The 21,675-nt window shown below is 46.6% G+C and overlaps 2 protein-coding genes across 3 annotated transcripts in view; both read right to left on the bottom strand.

The window, feature by feature from the left end:
- Window positions 1-14,167, bottom strand: part of LOC310816852 (calcium-activated potassium channel subunit alpha-1a-like) — an 87,252-nt gene extending 73,085 nt beyond the window's left edge. The window contains exons 1-2 of the mRNA XM_083687171.1: window positions 13,796-14,167; window positions 2,578-2,721 (exon numbers count right to left, since the gene is read on the bottom strand). Of these exons, the coding sequence (XP_083543297.1) occupies window positions 2,578-2,721; window positions 13,796-14,077 (426 nt within the window). The 5' untranslated portion in view covers window positions 14,078-14,167. The remainder of the gene's footprint in view (window positions 1-2,577; window positions 2,722-13,795) is intronic.
- A 1,637-nt stretch (window positions 14,168-15,804) lies between these two features.
- The window catches only part of LOC310816851 (disks large homolog 5-like), a 36,804-nt gene continuing 30,933 nt past the window's right edge, over window positions 15,805-21,675 (bottom strand). For both annotated transcript variants that reach the window (XM_083687170.1, XM_083687169.1), the window contains 7 exons: window positions 21,518-21,675; window positions 20,335-20,531; window positions 19,788-19,931; window positions 19,250-19,377; window positions 18,892-19,001; window positions 17,306-17,415; window positions 15,805-17,178 (listed from right to left, as the gene is read on the bottom strand). The exon at window positions 21,518-21,675 is cut by the window's right edge and continues 13 nt beyond it. In XM_083687170.1, coding sequence (XP_083543296.1) covers window positions 17,075-17,178; window positions 17,306-17,415; window positions 18,892-19,001; window positions 19,250-19,377; window positions 19,788-19,931; window positions 20,335-20,531; window positions 21,518-21,675 — 951 coding nt within the window. In that variant the 3' untranslated portion in view covers window positions 15,805-17,074. The remainder of the gene's footprint in view (window positions 17,179-17,305; window positions 17,416-18,891; window positions 19,002-19,249; window positions 19,378-19,787; window positions 19,932-20,334; window positions 20,532-21,517) is intronic.

Below are 21,675 nucleotides of genomic sequence, written 5' to 3' on the forward strand. Positions count from 1 at the left end.
CCATTGGTGTTCTATCTGTGTTCTATCTGTGTTCTATCTGTGTTCTATCTGTGTGCACGCAGGGGGAAGCACTGATCTCAAACAGATACGCTTTTAGAGAAAGAAAAGAGCTGATGGGGGAGGGGGGGGGGGGGTGGGGCTACGATGACAATCAAATAACCAAACTTTTGATCTTTTTCAACCTGTAAAAGACGTCAGGGCCGGCCGCCCCCCTGCAGGCCGCCCCCCTGCAGGCTGCCCCATGCACACCAACAGAGTCCGGCGAGCCTCCCAGCCTTCCTGTTCGTCACTCACCCTCTGCCCTCAAATGTAAACAAACACAACCGAGCTGATCTCAGTAGACTGACAACTGATTTCTCCCCCCCCCCCCCCCCCCCCGCCCCCCGCATGTATACCAATCTCTTTACACCCAAGACTAAAATACCCTCTCAAAAAGATGGCCCAGAAATAGGTTTTTAATTTGGCCCCTAAACAACAAGCTGCCATAGAATACACATCTGCTGCGCCGCTTAGGTAAACCACTGTTGCCATGGTTACACTCCGTGCCATCATTGTTAAGCTGCAGTGGAACCCTCATAGAGACCACGAGTCCCTGTATGTATGCCCACACACACACACACACACACACACACACACACACACACACGATTACATTAACCCGGTCCCCTTTACATCCTCCCAGCTGTCAGGACCAGCAGCATTATTCACACTATGATGGTCTGATAAGGACACTATCAGTTGACATATCACGTCCCTGACATTGTCTCTGTCACAGAGGAGAGAGAGGAGAGGGAGTTGGTGAAATCCTCTTTTAGAAAATCCTCTTTGTTCCCAGCCACTACACGGAGGATGACCAGTTTATCCAGCGACTAGGTAGACCTCAGAAATTGCTTTTCCAAAATGAGAACACTGCAACCGTCTCTTTTTTAACAATGCAGTTACCTTTCAGACAACCGGTGGCAACCGTCCTCCAACAACAAGCGTCCCGGTGTCTTACTGTGCCATGTCGGCATGGAAGGAAGCAGTTGACAGTGATTTTATGCCACTTAAAGCCCAAGTGGAAAAAGGAGTCATTTAGACAACGAGAGAGAGGAGAGGGAGAGGAGCCCGCGCCACATTCATGATTTACAGCTGCCGTGCAGTGGGGCCAGCTGGAGAAGTTGGTCTACATTTGGGAAGGCGGGGTGGGGGTGGGGGGGGAGAGTGTGGGGGGATAATGCCCCCTAAGCACTCTCAAACCTTGGCACTGGCATGACACTCCCACTCAAGCTATTTCATTACGCTGCCCTCGCCCGCCCCAAAAAAACCAGCTTTGCTAAGCACTCTGTGGCCAGGGCAGGAGGAGGAGGAGGAGGAGGAGGAGGAGATAGCGCCCTTGGCTATCTCTGGAGGTGTCCCCCCCCTCCCCCTCAGTCCCGCGGATTGGGCCGTACAGACCGAGGGCCGGGTCGACCGTGATGAGGAGACTGTAATCTCATGGCCGTTAAATCTTCACTTAATCCCAGCATACAATATAAATGAGGATATAAAGGGGGTAGGGGGAAAACAACATGTGTTCTCGTCATGTGACGTCGTAGACAGTGGGCGGGGGGGGGGGGGGGGGATGGGGGGGGGGGTGCGGGGGCGGGGTGCATCCGCCAGGCGGTCATGGCAACGGACCACTTCCGCCGGTCCAAAAGTAAAAAATGGTGTCAACTGCGTTTCTATCTGTTCATCCTGCGGAGTGGGCGTGGGCGTTGGCGTTGGCGTTGGCGTTGGCGTTGGCGGGGTTTGGCCTTAATACGGGCCTGAAATCTCCTCCACTTTGGTCGCAAAGTCGCCCTGTCTCTGTTTTGGACGCTTCCGAGCTGTTGTCTAGGGGGATGTTGGCCGTTGTGAGGTAGAGAGTATTATGGTCTGTTGAAGCATCAGGCTTAAAGCTCCTCCTCAGTGACGCAGCCTAGACGTAGGTCTACCCCAGGGGAGGCCGGTGGAGGTAGAAATCGGAGGACGGGCTCATTGTAATGCACGGAACGGCAGGAGGAATGGTATCAAACACGTGTGTTTCATTTTTTCTACCTCCACCAGCCTCCCCTGGTCCACACACACCAGGAATACTCTGGACATTATAAGCATGTTCTCCAAATGTATTGATTTCTGTATTGAACTGTGTTGCATTTTTCATGTGTTGTTTTGTTATTGTGTAAATATTGCAGACAGCTTGCATCTGTAAAAGAGGCCGTGGTTTCAGTGTGTTTCTCCTGTATAAACAAAGGTTAAAATGGGACAAATACAAACATGTATGTGCTTTTAAGTTGTGCGTATTGTGTAGTGTGTATTGAGTGTGTGTATAGTGTAGTGTGTATTGAGTGTGTGTATTGTGTAGTGTGTATTGTGTGTGTGTACAGTGTGTGTATTGAGTGTATATCGAGTGTTCATCCCATTTGATGACTTGACAACCAGGTTATCCATATATACATTAGCATGTAGCCCCCCCAGGAGGTGTAGGTGTATGTGTGTGTGTGTGTGTGTGTGTGTGTGTGTGTGTGTGTGTGTGTGTGTGAGAGAGAGAGAGAAGGGAAGGGAAGGTGAACTCACCAGGACTCTGCCCGTCAGTGTCTGGGCAGATATCATGACCCCGGCCCAGTCCTTGACGGAGGTCATCCACCCGACCTCGTTAGCAGCGGCCACCGCCTCTTTGTCTTTCGTGTGACTGAGGGGGTTGTGGGTCCTCTGCATGCCCTTAAAAGAAGGGAGAGGAGGGGGGAGGGAGGGGGGAGGGAGGGAAGGAGGGAGGGAGGGGGAGGTGTAAGAGGGGAGAGAGAAAGAGGGAGAGAGAGAGGGAAGGGGAGGGAGGCAGGAAGAGAGAGAGAGAAGGAGGGAGAGAGAGAGGGAAGGGGAGGGAGGCAGGAAGAGAGAGAGAGAAGGAGGGAGAGAGAGAGAGAGGGAAGGGGAGGGAGGCAGGAAGAGAGAGAGAGAAGGAGGGAGAGAGAGAGAGAGGGAAGGGGAGGGAGGCAGGAAGAGAGAGAGAGAAGGAGGGAGAGAGAGAGAAGGAGGGAGAGAGAGAGGGAAGGGGAGGGAGGCAGGAAGAGAGAGAGAGAAGGAGGGAGAGAGAGAGAGAATGAGAGTGAGAAGGAGGGAGGGAGGGAGGGAGGGAGGGGAGAGAGACATAATTGTAAATCATTATTCAAGACCTTCAAAGCAAATGTCTCAAATGGCTTCACAAATCACATCGCTCCACCTGACTCAAGGTCTACTACCACACAGCAGAGACCACAACACAACGTTGTTCTCCCTGTCCAGGTTGATCCAAAGAAGAGCGAGGCCAGGTTCTCACACACAGCTCAGCCAGGGCCGACCGGAGGCCAGGGGAGGCTGTGTGTGTCTCCATGGCAGCCATAGAACTCCTGCTGTTTCTGCTCCAGTGAGTGGGTTGTCCTCTGGGACTGGCATGATTCACAGAGCAGGAAATCTAGACAGGATGCAGAGGTGAGCCATAACTCCCTCGTGAAACGCCCCGCGGTCAGGTAGCTGCTGCTGCAGCTCCACCGCTCATCCCTCCTCTCCCTCTAAACCCCCCCCTTCCTCCCTCTCCCCCTCCACCTCCTCTTCCTCCCCTCCACCTCCTCTTCCTCCCCTCCACCTCCGTAGGGGCATCGCTCTGTCAGATGCCGTCTCCTGGCAGCTCACAACCAGGGCGGTGGATCACTTTGTGTAATTTCTGGAGGAGCTGGAGAGGTTGAGGTTGAAGCTGTGAGAGGTTGAGGGATGAGGCTGGGAGAGGTTGAAGGATGAGGCTGTGAGAGGTTGAGGGATGAGGCTGAGAGAGGTTGAGGCTGTGAGAGGTTGAGGGATGAGGCTGAGAGATGTTGAGGGATGAGGCTGGATGAGGCTGTGAGAGGTTGAAGGATGAGGCTGGAGGAGGCTGTGAGAGGTTGAAGAATGAGGCTGTGAGAGGTTGAGGGATGAGGCTGGGAGAGGCTGTGAGAGGTTGAAGGATGAGGCTGGGAGAGGTTGAGGGATGAGGCTGTGAGAGGCCGAGGGATGAGGCTGGAGGAGGCTGTGAGAGGCTGAGGGATGAGGCTGTGAGAGGTTGAGGGATGAGGCTGTGAGAGGTTGAGGGATGAGGCTGTGAGGTACACTGTCCTGTCATCCCGATCGCTCTGATCTAAAAGCGGATCTTTTTCCGCTCCTCGGTGAGGACGGTATTCTACGTGTCTGTCTGGTCGCCGGTGCCACAGTCGACCGCTTCCTCTTCAGACAGCGGGTTGAACAGAGCGGTTTGTGACAGCGGTGGGCGTCTCTCTGGTTGCGGTGTTTATGTTGAGGACTTTGGCGTGCCGTGCTCCCAGCATGCACAGGGGTCATCACGGGTCCCTCTGGTTGGCCACGGGGCTTCAAAGAACTCCTTGGCATGTGACTCTGCAACATGTGCTGTACCTCCTCTGCACCATAAATCTAGGATTTATGGCACGGGGCTCGGCAACGTCGAGATGGCACTCAGAGAATGCCTGAATGAAATGAAAGGCCTGCATCTCACACACACACTCACACACACACACACACACACACACACCCACACACAAGCACAAGCACGCACACCGTGACAATGGGAACAACTATCAGGCGCCGACTGTGACAAAGAGGAAATCCTTCTGACAGCCGTCGTCTCCGTGTTAAAGGCACCCTGAGCTGCTCCTCTGTTAAAGGCACCCTGAGCTGCTCCTCTGTTAAAGGCACCCTGAGCTGCTCCTCTGTTAAAGGCACCCTGAGCTGCTCCTCTGTTAAAGGCACCCTGAGCTGCTCCTCTGTTAAAGGCACCCTGAGCTGCTCCTCTGTTAAAGGCCTTCTGAGCTCCGGCATTTGGACGTTACATGTCCGTAGATACTGTATATTGTCTCAAATAAGCGTTATTTTAGAGATTTACATTTATACAACATTGCACTGGTTTGTTTACGTTTTAAGGCAAGCACAACTGCTCATACCATTTTATCTGACAAATACGCTTTGATTTCTCCTGGTTTATATAAACTCAGGATTGCAGTGTGTGTTGGTTGTTGTTGTTGTTTTTTTAAAACTGAATCATTTAGTATACTACTCTGATACACTGAGGAATTCATGCATGAGACCTTCTGGTCCCTCCTTTCCGAAGTCAAGTGTATGAAATGTTTATAACAAAAAAATGACAATAACGGGTACAAATATGCCAAACACAGTTGAGGTAACCCAGCTAGCGAGGCTTCACTGCAGCTGTTCTTCTACATTTTGGATGGTGGGGGAATACTCTACCTCCTGGAGGACTTTTAATTTGAAGGAGTTTTATTTTTAACCATAACAAGACTCAGACACTCGTCTGTAGTATAAGGACATGACAGCTTGCACGCACCCGCCCTCACGCCCTCACGCCCGCCCGCCCGCCCGTACACCCACCCGCCCGTACACCCGCAGGAATTCTGGGTCAGCATCCGCTTTCTGCCAGTTTCAGTCCAGTTCTTTAACTGTTGACCGATTCTCTTTTGTTAGTTTAATGAATGGCACACAGTAGTAACATGAGGTGTTCACAAAACAGCAACTTTAACAACACTACACCTACTCATAGCAAGCATGAAGAGCATATTATGACCACCAAATGAGGCACGAAGTGGAGAACGACGGGTGTGAAAGAAACGGAAACAGCAGCAGTGAATGAGCTGCACTGTCGTTGGAACAAGACTTCTCAACGCTGTAAATGTACGTCGTCGTTGTTTTTGTAGTTGCAGTGTTCGCAAGGTACCATAACATTCACAGGAAAAAACAACAACATGTATTTCATAACGTCTGAGGACTCCAACATGACACAGCTAAATCTGAGAAGTTGTACCGAGAAAATTCAATCACGCACTGTAGGGACCCATTAGAGAGAGCAAAGCCAGGCCTCCAGACCAGCCCGCATAAACAAAGACGCACTTCCCCTGCTCTGGTCAAGGGGCTGGCAGCAGCAGCAGCACCACGGACTGATAATGCTGTTAGGAGGAGCTCTGTCAGGCTGTGGCCGCTACATATCCACTCTCTCTCTGTCCACCTTTTTGCTGATGTGTTTTTTGTTTGTTTGTTTTTTTTAAATGGAATTTAAAGTATTTTTGTGTCAAAACACATCATCGTCAGAGGATAACAGGAAGTATAAGCCCTAGTAGGATACCTTTGAGGCTCGTTAAATAGTGATTGTTTTGAGATACTGCAGTAGTGGTGGTGGACCAGGAAGAAATATACTGTACTAGAAAAATATCAGGGTTCTCCCCGGGATTTTGGAACAGCGTGGTGCCGGATCGCATTATCAAAACACCTACTTTACATTTATTCATAGAAAAATGGGCAAGAAATACAGCTAAAACGCTCAGTTCACTGAGGAACATCATAACGCTTTCACTTCCATTTTTTAACAACAATGTCGTTGGCAATAAAAGATAGTTACTCTTTCATTACTGAACATATCAGTTTAATTTGAAATGTTTACATGGTGGCGCTGCCAAGTTCACAGCGTGGCGCAGAAACACTCTCGCATTATTTGGGGAGAACGCTGAATATGCTTTAGTAAAATGCTCCTTCAACTCCCTCTCTAATGAAACAAAGCCTGGAAAGAACTACAGCACCCACTTGACACTGGTGAAACAGAGTATTAAGCAATGTTATCTTCGGTAGAACTACATTTAACCAATGAGACCGTCGTACAGGCTAACACTCCCAGCTGTGTTGAGAGGAGCCTCCTGTCAGCGTGGCTGAGTGTCTGAGTTAGAGAGGACATGTTTAAGTTGAGTCCCAGCCGTGTGTCAGCGTAAGAAGATCAGGGTGAGGGGATATGGGTACGGGTCATAGGGTCATAGGGTGAGAGAGGGAGCATGCATGTGTGTTGGCCCTGCGTTGCCCTGGATGTGAGGGAGTCTGTTAAGTGCCAACGCCTTGTGTCTATACTGTAGAGGAATGACTGTCCTACTCGTGGCACCGGGGAGTCTGAATGAACCTCATGATTTCGGAAAGCCTGGGGAAATTGGGAGTCAGAAGTGCGCTAGAGAGGAGTGGAGACCTGCGATGTACTTGCCACGCTCCCCTAACCAATCAATAGGCAGCTCAAAACGGAACAGCCAATCGTTTTCACTGTGGGTAGTGTTCCAACGGCCGAATTATAATTCCAGGGAATATAAAACCACTTCAGCAATGTCCATTTTCCAAAATATAGCTTGCTAGCAATGTTAGCAACGTTGATTGACCGATTTGCTCTTTTCACAAGACTGTGAGAGACCAGGAAACGAGGCCGCTTGCAGCCAGCGCCACACTCAAACGTAACCGGCTAATAACAACTTCTCCAGACCTCCAGAGAAGGCGTGAGAACAACGTGACTTGAAGGTGTAGCGATGTGAGGCCACGTCTGGAAAAGCTTAGAGACGTTCTGTCGGTCGCCCAAGGAGCGCAACCTGTCGACAGCAAAGCTGTGAGCGAAGACAAGGTCTAATCAATGTCATCTACTTGTGAGATAACATCACGTTACATACTGAGTGTTAGAGTGAATACTAACACACCTATGCACACGACACCTAACATACTACAGTACATGGATAATCCAGTGCTGGATCTCTCAAATATCGGATCACTCATTCTCCAAAACCAGGTTCAGTTAAGTTCGGAAAATGTCAAGTCGCCCTTTGATTGACGGATGAAATTCCAACGACATGCGGTCGATATGTGCCCGACACCACCCTCCAGCGCTAACACGCGGGTGGACAGGGAATGTTGTGAAGGAAGTGGTGGATAACTGGAGTGGACGATAAATGATCTAATTGGCTTCACACTGCTAACCACTAGCAGTTAATGACTACGTCTAAAAATGTAGCCTAAAAAACCCTTTTCCCCCCATGAATATTTAATGTAAAAAATGTCAAAGTTCAAAGATAAATGGCCAGTGGTGATAGACAGTCCCTCTGCCCAATTAGTTCTGAAAAGCTCCCCTCATGAATCAAATAAGGCTGGGAAAAGACACCTCTAATATGCCCTTCTCATTTCTAATAGGTTCCTAACGCCCCCCCGCTGTGTACGGTGATACATCAATGAATATAATATAATACAACTGACATGTTTTCCACATAGGGACGACGTTTGTTTACACATTAACTGACAGAGCAAAATGACTGTCGTCTCCTGTCAGTTCTGAATCAATAAGAGACAGAACACGCTGCTTTATAACTAACTTCGGACTTTCCCACAGCACGTGAAAGTGAGTTAATATTCAGCAAATGAAAAAATATCACAAACATTGAATCAATAGAAAGCCACTAGTATGCAGCATATTTCAGTTCTCTGTACTGTAGTCAATACACAAATCCCTAATGGACCGATCTTAAATTAATCTCGACTCTGGCTACAGTATTTGATGCATTGTAATGCATCAATGTGTCCCCTAAAAATAGGTTATACTCTTCTCTACCACATCTGTCACTGGGTACCATTTATCAACACCATAGCCATCCTCTCTGGAGTCCACCCCATCGTTTCTCAAAGGGAGAGTACATCACACAGAAATAGATGTAGTCCTTGACACGATTTCTGCAGAAGCATTTGCATTATTCAAATACGTATTAATATATATTGCCAAACCTCAATTATACATTAATCCACTCTCTATGGGGAGGAAGTCATAGATAAAGAAGTTGTTCCCAAGTCAAAGAGTCCTGTTAAGTAACCGCCAACAGTGTAGGTATAAGCTCACAAACCGCCATGAATCCATTCGCTGCTTAGTGCAGCCATTCTAAAGCAAAGCTGACATACAATATAGCGGTATGTTACACAGGTGTGGGCACCTGTTCGCCCTGCCAGCCGCCCTGCATCCATCACGGGTTGGCCTGCTTCGCCAGGCTCCCGACGGCCAGATACAGCACAGTGTTTACTCTGAACGACACAACTTCCTTTTCTCTGACAGATAATGGCCGCCATTCATCACCAGATCTCACAACAGATGAGTTTCATCGATTGTCATCAGACAGTGCAGAAAAACCACAGCCGTGGGGGGGATCAATCTGAAGGACACAAAGACGGAGGATCTACAGCTCAGTCGAGGCCGGTGAGCCTCCCTGCCTCCCCCACCTCCCCCGCCTCTCCTGCCTCCCCTGCCTCCCCTGGCTCCCTGCCTCTCCTGCCTCCCTGCCTCTCCTGCCTCTCATTTCAGGACTGAGTCGCGGAGGTGGAAAAGCATCGGTCACAAACACAACAGAGACCAGGGGAACCAAACCACCAAACAGAGACCAGGGGAACCAAACCACCAAACAGGGAGGAAACAGCTTATCTAGCCTCCCGTCTACCAAGACTAAAAGCCTCTGTTTGCCATGCTGATCACATGCGCAGACTGGGGGGTGGGGTGTGTGGGGTGTGGGGGGTGGGGGTGTTCCTGCACGGGGCCCTAGCTGTCCTAGCTCTCCGCCAAGGCCTAGACAATTGCATAAGGGGAGATTTTTCTCTCTTATAATGAAATACTTTGCTTGTTGCTTAGCAACAAAAAAAACTGATTCATATAGTATATACCGTGTGTGCACGTACGCCGGCTGACATTGCATTTGTGTGGGGGTGTGATTCTTGGAAAAGGAACAGAGGAAGAGGATGACAGGACAGGAGAGAGAAATGCAAAAGCGGAGAGAGAGAGAGAGAGAGAGCAGAAGGGAGGGAGGGAGGGAGGGAGGGAGGGAGGGAGGGTAAATGAGATGGAGAGTGAGGTAGTATGTTCACTCTGCTGGTTCCGTTTCAGGCACATCACTCTGTGGCGTTGTGCTACAGAACAACAACAGGTCCAAAAGAGAGGGAAAGAACCATACTTTCCCATCGCAACATCGCCAGAACATCGCCAGAACATCCCCAGAACATCGCCAGAACATCCCCAGAACATCCCCAGAACATCGCCAGAACATCGCCAGAACATCAACATCCCCAGAACATCAATATCCCCAGAACATCCCCAGAACATCGCCGAGCAACATGGCAGGCGGCCAGAAGTGCTTAGGGAGGATAATGACACGGGTCAGATGGCACAATTACTTACTACCATTATGTGCAAACATGATCTCTGCTAAACACGATCTCTGCTAAACACGATCTCTGCTAAACATGCAAATGGGGGTGAACGAATCCCATACTGGACTTGTTTGTCTAGTTTTCTACAGTCATCATCCACTATCGTGAATTAGATCCTCTGATTCTTTTGTTCCTGATTACCAGTAACGAGGATCTAATAGTTGGAAACGTTATCCGATGATTCCAGGGGCTGGAGTAATTGGAGAGAATCTCTCTGGCCGCCCGGGGCTGATAAGAGTAGTCCTGATACACAAGCCAGGCAGTGCAATCAGTGAGTGATGTTTGAAGGTCAGAGGAAGGTCCTCTCCGCCTGCTGCTTTTGCCCTTTTCCCTCCTGGTTCATGCTAGCCTTGACTCCAGATCTGTACCCTGCTTTAACTCCTATGACGAGCTATCGTCATCCAACCCTGTGTGGCTGGATGATGAGTTAGTCACAGGAAAAGGCTCAGGCAGATACAGGACCGTATGTAGGGGGGTATTGCTCTGTCACCTAGCATTTTTGCACTTTGAGCGTGTTTCCCCCCCAAAACGGAGATCAGATCGTTTCCCCCTACACCTGTACGGTGGTCGTTAGCCCCGATTGCTGTGTCAAATCAATCAGCCGTTTAACTGATTCACAGGGAATCTGTCTGGAGATGTGATTAGCATCTCGTCACTATTTACTGCAAGTCTAATTGCCTTGCGTGCGTTACATAAAGCCCTCGCATGCATGAAATGCATTATTTTTCCGTTCCACTGGTTATTGACTTCCTCAATCATCAACACATTTATTAAATATTATTTTAATGGTCTAATTATATTTCTTCTATAGGTAAAATCAGTGAAACTACCCTGTCCCTATTCCACAGTAGTTCTTACTGGGCTGGGAGATAGTCAGTGTGGATGGACAAATGTTTTATTTATTGCTCAAGGAATAAAAGAACATTAAAGGATGACACAAGAGAGTTTGTTGAAACCCGGAAGGGGCTGAGAAAAGAACCTTGATGTTAGACGTCCGCTCCAATTGGTTCTTAAAATAGACCACCGGCTAATTATGGGTATAGCCTCGTAGTCGGTCAACTTTGCCACCGTCACCTTAATTCACCGACTGTAATTCACTTATTGACCAAGTTATTTGTATAGACTTGACAGGAGGTCCACATGCTGCTTTCCAGTTGAGTAATTATCCTATTAATTTACCCCTAAATTACCATCATAGACAACACAGTATCATTGTCATTGTCTCACAGCATAAAATGCACTCACCATGGAACTCACTTTACCTATTTAGCAGCAACCTGTCCCGTGTTGGACTATGTTTACGTAACCATTAAGGTCTCAGGGTAGATTCTGCATCCGGCAGGCGAAAAGCACTCAATAAACAATACAAATATACATTTCCTCAGTGCCCTGTCTGTGGAGAAATCCTGGAATATATCTAGTCTATATATAGATCAGGACACGGCCGTGCAGAACTTCCATATTGCCTGGGGTAGTAATCTGATATGGGTGACTTGATTATTAGGCTAATTAGTCCAACATTCGACACACCTGATTCAAATTACCAACTATGACTGAGTTTCACAAATGACCATTCTATTCTGCCAACGGGATTATTGGTATTATGCACCTCAAATAGACTATGTAGACACAAAAGGATCACCTTTTGGTGAAACGGTGTAATTAGACACGAATGAATTTGAAAATAACATTCACAGATAGAATCACGCCAGTTATATATAATGGTGATTATGTATAGTAATGATTATACAATTAACGTTTTCAAATATCATAGTATTGTGCGTATCAAAATAAAGTGGTTTATATTCTATAACCTCTCCCTAAACTATACATGTACAGGGTTTAAGCCAATATGCAAATTCACTGACCCACAGTGTAAAGTGTGGTGACTTTTGCAGTTGAGATCAAGGTTAAACTGACACTTGACCTGAGAACACGGCAATCACGTTTAGGCCGCTGCATAAAACACGAAGAATCACATCGTAACACATCAAGTAATTACATCTTCCATCATTTATATTTCATAACGATGATTTTTCCTTCCATTTCAGTGACGTACAGCTGTAATGCAGCCACCATTAGTTAGATCACACAGTCAACATGCAAAATAGAAAATTCCTCTGATTAAAACGGTCTACACAGGAACATCTGATCTGAACATCATTCCTGAAATATAGATGAAAATGAAAGTTCCTTCCACATCGAAATGTGAAGCCTTCAGGTCTGTTGTGCAACTACTATTGGGTTACAATGGCAGCACAGACCCAGTATGGTTCTGGCAACTGATGATGCTTTCAAAGAATGTCTCGTGGACATCCAACTATGTCTGCCTGGTGTCAGGGCAGCAGCAGCTGACGCGCTGGGGGTGTGTGTGTGTGTGTGTGTGTGTGTGTGCTGGACAGGGGCTGGGCAGAACTATTCCTGACTGTTGGATGCCTGTCAACTAAAAAAGTCAGAGGGGATTTACACCCAACAGGGCCGACCCCAACCGTACTGTGCCGGCTCAGATATTTTCCTGTCACATTGTCCTGTTCCAGCACTCTGTTTCAGCAACTACGGAGGATAGGTAACCAGGTCAGCCCTGTACAGCTCAGCTCGGCTCGGCTCGGCTCGGCTCGGCAGTGTGAATTCGGGTTGAGAGTATGTGTATTGTTTTGAGGGATCAGACTTCATCGGTCCACACCGAAGGGGATCAAACATGAGGAAGTGTAATCAATGCGTACGTCAGGCATCAGAGGACGACACGGCGTTTAGGCCACAGGTCGCGGACAGGCCTACTACCTGGTGTCTAACCGGACGACCGTACGGTGTCTGAAGCTAGTGACGATCCCTCTCTTCTTCAGGGCTTGGCTACTGTCCACTGTCACATTCTTGATACTGATCAAGAATAACACTGGAAATAAACTTCACACATACGCATCCACACGCAGTGCAGCTGCCGTTCCGTACTAACTGATAGAACTGATCTGGGCCTACATGTGTCCACATCCTTGACTACAGGACACATTGCTTAGGCTCCTATTTGGCTTGGAGGTAATTAGACCCAACTAGAGACAGCAAGGTAATAAGACACCAGGCTTGTAAGTGCTGTTTCTGGTTTGGTATTTTGAATAACTGCCAACATGTGCCCAAAAACGTGTACATCAAGTGGGCACAAGGATGGCCTATAGCCTCTCAAAGAAAACATAATTAACCACACAGAAGTAATGAATAATGAATATATAATGAGACAGTGACTAAATACAAGGGTAGGGTTCACGTACGACTAATTGTAATGTTTTGGTTTGAATTTGTTGGATCATTGCATTGATGGCAGATGTGTGAGGATTTCAGACAGATGTGAGGGGAGAGTAATCATTTACCAACAGGTGTCAGCAACATTGATATACCAAACCCCAGGGGGATACACTAGAATCAAATCAGAATCTAAACCTCCTGCTTTTGCAACACATTTATCAATAATATACCCCAGAGACATGGCAAATAACCCCATACACATTTCACACGATATAAGTAGATTACAGGGTAAGGAAACAATGTTGCTTCATGTTTTTTTTGGTGTGGAAACATCATTACCCAAGAGGGGGGTGTCAGTAAGGATTTGGGAAATACCCACATTATTTACCCACCTGCCACGAAGCAAACTCACAGACATTTACGGCTGTTTGGTATATCCCCGTCTCAGGTAATGAGATGCACTGAAAATGGTTCATATAACATACTGTACCTTCTTTTTTTTGTTACAGTGGCAGCACACCGTCCACATGTATTTGAGAGTTCTCCACAGAAGAATGATGAAGAGACCCCCAAAGAAAGTCACCATGGACGAGGCGAGGAATGCCCACCACATGCGCTGGCCATTGCTATCGCAGGGCACATCTGGTGAAAATGGAATGATCACATCCATCTTGGATATGTGGATAGAGTCCCGATAATAATTGTTTTTATTTCTAGGCATTATACTGCTACCGATGCCCAGGGATCTGTTACCGTCCTCAAAAGCTAGCATCCAGAGGCTTTGGGAAGTTCCAGCCAGCGCCCCCTACCCCACCATTCAGCCATATTGCTTCAACTAATACTAGCGCCCTGTCTGCCTCCTATGTCTTCTCATCAGCCTTATTCAACACAATGTACTTGTTCCCCGCAACGCGCAAACTTCACTTCAACGGACAGATTCGCATGTTTAAAATGGCATCTTTAAATGTAATTTCTGCGTGGAATCAGGTATTTTTAAAACTCTTTGATACAATTCCATTTTGGAAATTCCATTATTCTTCTTCTTTTTTGTTTTGCTTTGACGGTGTAAATTGTTCAATGTTTCCAGAAAAAAAAGGCAACAATTATGTTCGTGCGACCTGTCGGTCCTCCATCTGGAAAGCGAATCTTCAGTAATGGCAATCGATGGTCCTCATTCCAAACTCCACCTTGTTGATAACAGCGGCTGTTTGGTTCCGCTACTTCTGCCTCGTTTCGCACACTGTTATATTACACTTTCTCTCTTTATGACCGCAGTTTGCTTCTTTTTCCTTGGAAACGCTGGGAAACGCTGTCCATGGTCGTGTTGCCTCCCCGGCGGCCAGCTGACAGAGGCTGTCAGATCTGTTGGAGATAGCAGGGAGATTTACAGGTAGCGGGGGTGGAGCCAGCACCATATCACACCGAATCATGCGTCTCGGTGCTCCGCCAACATTACCATCATCTTGGCTGTTCGTGGCGGCCGACGGATCCGCTTTTCGTTCGCAGATCTTAATTTGATCGATTGATCGACACACTTGCTGCAAACAATGTACTGTTTTCTACTTGGTTTGGATGTGGGCGTTTGTTGCATCGGCCTAATCCCCAAATGGTCTACATAATGCTATAATACTATATGCTCCCCCATCTATTTTCACTTTACATATATTGCATTAGCGCTCGGTTGAACATGAGGGAAAAGCATGTTTTTCTCCCGTCTTCATTTATCAGGATGATGTAGGCGGAGAATGAGAAGGCTATTCCTCCCCAGAATAGCCTAAAACGAAAACATTGTGAGGCGAAATGAGGCTTTAAAACCTGTTGAGTTGAGCAGCCACACTGAGCGATCTGTTGCTGCCCTATGTGGAATAACATAGGCCTGATAATTACAGAGAAATAGGTTTATTGTAATTGTAGTAATTTGGCACATTTAAACTTAAATAGGCTAATTAAAATAGAATTAAAGCGACAAGAATAAGAATGTAAACTACATATATAATAACCCTAAACCTGACACAAACATAAATGGTTGAATGGGACGAACTATTCCTGCCAATGATAGAACATATTAAAACATGTTATATTATTGCCTCCTCGTAATAATAACCATCCGTCCCGACAAACAAAGGGATCCATTGCTGCATCTCCTATAATTGTGATTAAAAAAAACAAAAACAGTTGATAGTGTTCAAAGATATAGATGTCAACTTCTATGAATTTCAAAAAATCTAAAGTGGAGATGTACTCTCCCTGGTGGTCAAAGACTGCATTGATCGACTAATCTGTGATTCTCAGTGGAACAGCAACGCCTGGTTTACCGGCGCCCCTAAAAGTGCGTCTTTTCAGAAATTGGCCTACTTTTCTGTTGTTGCCATAAGTACTAAAATAACATCAGTAGTTCAGCTCTTGTTCGTGCGTAATGGAGCTATAAGAAAAATGATGTCCAAAAAGTAGTTCTGTGAACATAATACACAAATCCAATGCACTTTGACAACTTTCCCCATATTTATTCATTTCTTAACATTTGATACAAATAATAGAATTTCATTGAGAAGCAAAGTTAGAACTGTGTCTGTTTTAACCAACATGAGAGGATGTTGTCATTCTAAAATGAAACTCATATGCCAGCAGGCCACTACAATGCTTAAATACTGTAAATTAATGGATTTCTACTGTTTAGATTGACAATCAATACACTACAACAGACAGACAGAAATAAAAGATCCCTTTTTAAATGATCCACTTCTGGTATAAGAGAATTAATGAAATGTTGGGAACAACAGGGTAACACACAAATCTAGATTTGTATAAAGTGAAACTAACGTACCTATTATAATATATGGTTCAAAAATATAGGATTTTTTAGTGTTAATCCATTACGAGGTTCACAGATATACAGTGCAAAAACAAAATATTTGTTTAGTTTGGCACAACGTACACACAGAGGGGAGCATTGCATCGACTGAAATGGTGTTATTAGAAAATGGAGGCATGTTCATCAGTTACAAACAGAGAAGGCAGAGGTCATTCACTTAACATCAACAAAAAGAGAATCATGCAAATTTGCCCATCGATTTGTCTTTAAATAGGTACATAACACGACAAACAGGAAATAAAATAAAACGATCATTTCTCTTCGCTAAACTGCTACATTGGTATAAAGGGAGGGTCAGAGCCAACCTCTTTGATTGAATTAGATAACTTGACAGAGAAAAAAAAATGGAATGACAAAAAATAATGTCAGATTGACAAAATAACAAAAACAAACAAAAAATATACATAAGTGGTCCATTCTATTAAGCCTCGCCCCCTCATGTTGACCTTGACGGCCAAACGTCTGACTTCAGATACCTTTCACCAAAGTCAGTAAACACATGGTCTTCCTTTTCCTCAACTTCATTACGGACATATTCTTAGGGCATAATTATTATAAGGAGTACATGGAGTGTCAAGCGGGTGTTGGGGGGGGGGGCATTCAAGTACTGTAAGCATTACCGTAAATACTGGTGTAAACGAGCCTGTCTGAAGTGCAGCATCACTGTTACAGTGGGATTGAGTCCATGTGTCGGAGTGGGAGGAACATCAGTGCTAGAATAATCCTGATCTCGCAGATAAGTGTTAATGTGTTGTCTTGAGGCTTTTATAATAGTTTATCATAAACATAACAGTCATAAAAACATTGACAATTTGAACACGTACCCATTCATAAAGTATAGCATACATACATAACCTTTCTTAAGGTTTTTAGTGTTGCATTGAAGTAAGGAGACCGCTACAGAGATCCATCTGGGATCCACAGGACCTTACTCTGCTCTTGATCCACGATGGTCATGATCTGGGTGCAAATGTATGACAGGTTTCCTCCTTGGACGATACCTAAAACACAAAAAAAAAACAGGATTTGAACGTCTTGGGATCTTTACTGATCCGGGGGCTCAATCTCTTGCACATTCACCATTATGACATCACACTGACAGAAACAAAAGGTGTAGTGGAAGGCGACCTGTGAAGAACTTGCTGTACTCCTGCTCGGTTTTCTGTGCAATCTCAAACTGTTCCTTGGAATGTTTCTGGGACACTTTGTCCCGCAAGTATAGAGGATCCTTCTGTTCTCTGTGGAGGGGGACGAGAACATCGGTCAACATCCCGTCATACTGTTCAGTTCATTCAAAATGGCAGTGCCACAGTTCACAGTTGTATATGGGAGGATGGAGTCGGTGGGAGTAGTTCATACGACCCCTACTTCCAGAGAACACGTTTTACATGACAGCACTGTCTAACAAGTGGAACAGGAGGAGCTGCTCTTCAACACATTGTCAATGGTGCCGAACAACTGTGTTGATTGAGCAAGTATGCATGGAAACGCACGCACACACACACACACACACCTCATGCACACACATTGAGAATGTGTCAAAGAGCAGCCTCTCCTGTTTTGCTCGTTAGGCCGAATGAGCAAGTACGCATGGAAACACACACACACACACACACACACACATACACACGTACACAAACACACACACACGAGTTGGCAATAGAGCTAATGAGGTCTCTGTCAGCAACCACTGCAAGATCTCCTGACCCGCCCTGGCAGTGCCCCCTCCCTCCCTCTCTCTCTCTGGCCCAAGTACGCAGTCTACATATTGAGTCGATGACGCCGTCCACAGGATCAGAACTCAGGGAGTGGCCTGGTCGTCTCTCCGAAAGGCCACTGGCGCAGCCGGCGGTGGGGGAGTGAGTCAAGAGCAGCCGGAGCTGTAGACGCCCACGCAGCCACAGAGTGGCGAGCGAAAGCCCTAGCCACTCCCTGGGACAGCTGGCACTCAGCTGATGACAGAGGAGGCTTAGCATCAATCAGACCCTATCCATGTTTGCCCGCTCCGCGCACTGGTGTGTGTGTGTGTGTGTGAGGGGGAGGGGGAGGGGGAGGGTGGGTCAGTTACTTTGTGTGTGTGTGTGTGTGTGTGTGTGTGCCCACGCACGTGTGCGTATATTTGTGAGTGTGTGTGTGTGTGTGTGTGTGTGTGTGTGTGTGTGTGTCCATGACCACACAGGACCTAAATGTGCAGTCAGCAGTCTTAATCTTCCCTCTGATTACAAATGAAAACGCGGACTTCAGTAAAATCCCAATTATCCCCACAGGCCCACGGCAGGTGGATGGGCACCGCTGGCTGTGGCCGTTTCAGACTAATGAAATCCTGATCAACTTGATTAATTCCTTGTGGATGTGGATGTGATAGAAATCAGAGATAATCAAACCTGTGGTGATTTATGTTCTACTAATGAAAGTGCACAGAAAGACAGTAAACATGGAGATAACAGGGGAGGTCAACTAGCTAGTACACGGCCCGGGGGGGGGGGGGGGGGGTGGCGGCGGATGAGGTCACTGTAGTTTGATCCGGGGGCGCTACAGGCCACTCAAGAAGGTTACCTGAGGCCAGATTTCACAGGGAGGGAATTCCAAAACGGGAGGTAGAACTGGGAGTAAAAGCAGTCGTTCACGGTAGACCATATGTCGGGAAGACAAAACTAAAAACCAAATGTATTTGTGATACATTAGTTATAAACAAAATGGATGCGGCTACTCACTTTATCTGCTTGGCGTTTTTGTAGCGAATGAAGATGACGATGGGGTAGATGTGGCCGCTGTGCAGGCGCTCGATGGCGTGAGGGCCGATGTCAAGCAGACAGTGACAGTCCTGCGAGAGAGAAACGACAACGACAACAAAAACCATTTCTAAGCGAAATGAGTGACAGCACAAGGCAGAGTGTTACCCAAAAATACACACTAGGAAAAACAGCTGACTAAAGTTATTGACATTTTGTTGTTCTGTTTAGATATCGGAGCTAAAAACACAGTGAAATCGGGGCATGAAGACCGACCGGGTGGTTAAGATATTCACCAGGATTGTCAAAATACAAACATATGCATGAAAACAAAACAAACCTTCTCTGTGATTTCTTTAATTGATGCGACGGTTGTGACATCAAAGTGGCCGCTCCTTCGTTTGTAGTCGATGAACACGCAGTCCTTCACGCCTCGCTCTATGGCCTGCTGGGACGCCTTCATCACCTCTGGAGGCACAGAGCGGGGAACAATGTTATTGTTTCATTTATCCTTTATTTATTCATTCAGGGCAGTCCCTTTGAGACCAAGGTCTCTTTTTCGAGGGCGCCCCTGATTTCAAAATATATCCACTACTATTTACATAAAGATTTTAAAAGGACGGAATATTTTAGCTCTTTATAACTCGGTATGACTGACAAATGAAAACTGACAACAATTATTTCAGTGGATTACAGTCCTGATAAAAGACCACAAATTCACTCACAAAGCAGAAACGTATTGAAGAATGACAGAATGAGTTTTGGTTTCCTGTAGGGTGCCAAGGATACAAGTCTGACAGAAATACGGAGATACTTGAATAAAAGCAGACATTGTAACCAGACACGACACATCGGCCTTCAGCCAGCTCACAGCTCACCAGGCAGGCAGCGACACAACCTCCCCGGGGCCTCCTTCACCAGCATGTCCTTGACGGCCTCCACCAGCGGCCCCAGAACCAGCACCGGCCTGGGGGAGCAGCACTCCACCTTCTGGACCCTCTGGTAGGCCAGGCTCACACCATCTGGAGATACACAGTCAGGTCAGAGACAAGTTCCCTCCCGGATCAATGAGGCACTGAAGTATACATTTATTCAGTGTACGTTCAGTGTACGTATGTTAACTAAGTTAATTAACACACAGCGGTATGTTTGTTAACTAAGTTAGGTGGGATTGGATCCCATTAACCCCTTATTTGCAGTGGAAAACTAGATACATACATGAGCATACATAACCCTAACCCTAAGCCCTACCAATAAATGACATACTTCAGGATTATCATTTTACTTTTGTGCCACGTTTTTTCAAATCTAGGAATCTACGGCTTGTTATGGGGGGTGAGTGTATGCACATCAAGAGGACAACTGCGTCATCCATGTAGTACACTGTGACTAGAGGCGCGCCCCCCCCCCCCCCTCCCCCCTCACCGTCCATGATGGGGAGGGAGTCGGTGCTGACGGCGTCCAGAGCCAGTAGGTCCTTCCCGTCTTTGGACCCGCTACGTTTGTGCTTCTGTTTCCTGCGGAAGAAGGACCTCCGCGCGGCGGCAGACAGGCTCTTCCCGGCGCCGTTCTCCTCCTTCATGTCGGGCATGCTGTGGCGCCTGTAGAACTCCTGGTCCATCCTAGGGACAGACGCCGCAATGGGTCGGCTATTCAGTTCAATAACACTGTACAGTAGTATGTAGTACAGTAGTATGTAGTACAGTAGTGGAGTACAGTAGTGGAGTACAGTAGTATATAGTACAGTAGTATGTAGTACAGTAGTGGAGTACAGTACAGACAGTGTAGTTTAGTGTACAGTGTTCTACAGGGGTGAGTTTTCCCTGAACGCTTCGTAGCTGAAGTTAATAGAAAGACCTCTTCACCCCCACTACCCTCTGTACAAGTTTCTCTCCTGTTAATAATAAAAATAAAAATAAATCCTTTAAAAATCCTTCTTCTAGCATTGTGACTGCCTACATCCCCTGGTCCGAGCATTGATTACTTTATCTTATGATGACTGATGGATAGATGATTCACTTACTTAAACAAATGTATTTATTCTAAGTCGCTTTGGATAAAGGCGTCTGCTAAATGCCATAAATGTAAAATGTAATGTAAATGAAGTTGTACTTTCTCTCACAATGTACAGGGACAGACGACACAGTGGGTCGACATGGTCGAATTCATGCATCGAATTCAGTTTAAATCCAATTCAATTCAACAACATTGTGAAGTACAGTGCAGTATAGATGGTGTACTATACTGTAGTGTACTGTAGTGTACAGTAGTGTACAGTAGTGTAGTGTACAGTAGTGAGCAGTATTGTTTCCCCTGAAAGCTTTGTAGCTGAAGTTGTACTTTATCTCATTTGACAATCCAGAACCAGTCCTCTGCTCGACCAGCAATGTTCTTCATTTAACACATTTAGTTCCTTCACGCACACAAGCTTGACCTGCAAACATTGAATTCACAAAACGTTCACGGCTTTGAGGCTGGGGGGGGTTTTTCTGGGAAGAATTCAGTACGACTTAATTAAGCTACAAAGCTTTGGGGGGAAACGGACCCTGTGGTGTGAAGCGTCCGGTATGGCGTGTGAAGCCGCCACGGGGAGGGTTTGAGGACTTACATGTATTTGCTGGGGACCTGGCCTCTCTCCAGCTTGCGTGCGTTCTCATCCAGCTGCCAGGCCATCCAGTAGCCAAAGCTGCCCTTTGGTAGTGTGTCTTCGATGTAGAGGATATCATCCTTCTTAAAGCTCAGCTCCGGCTCCACCTCCGCCACCCT

This window comes from Argentina silus, assembly GCF_951799395.1.
Source record: "Argentina silus genome assembly, chromosome: 16".
Classification (NCBI taxonomy): Eukaryota; Metazoa; Chordata; class Actinopteri; order Argentiniformes; family Argentinidae; genus Argentina; species Argentina silus.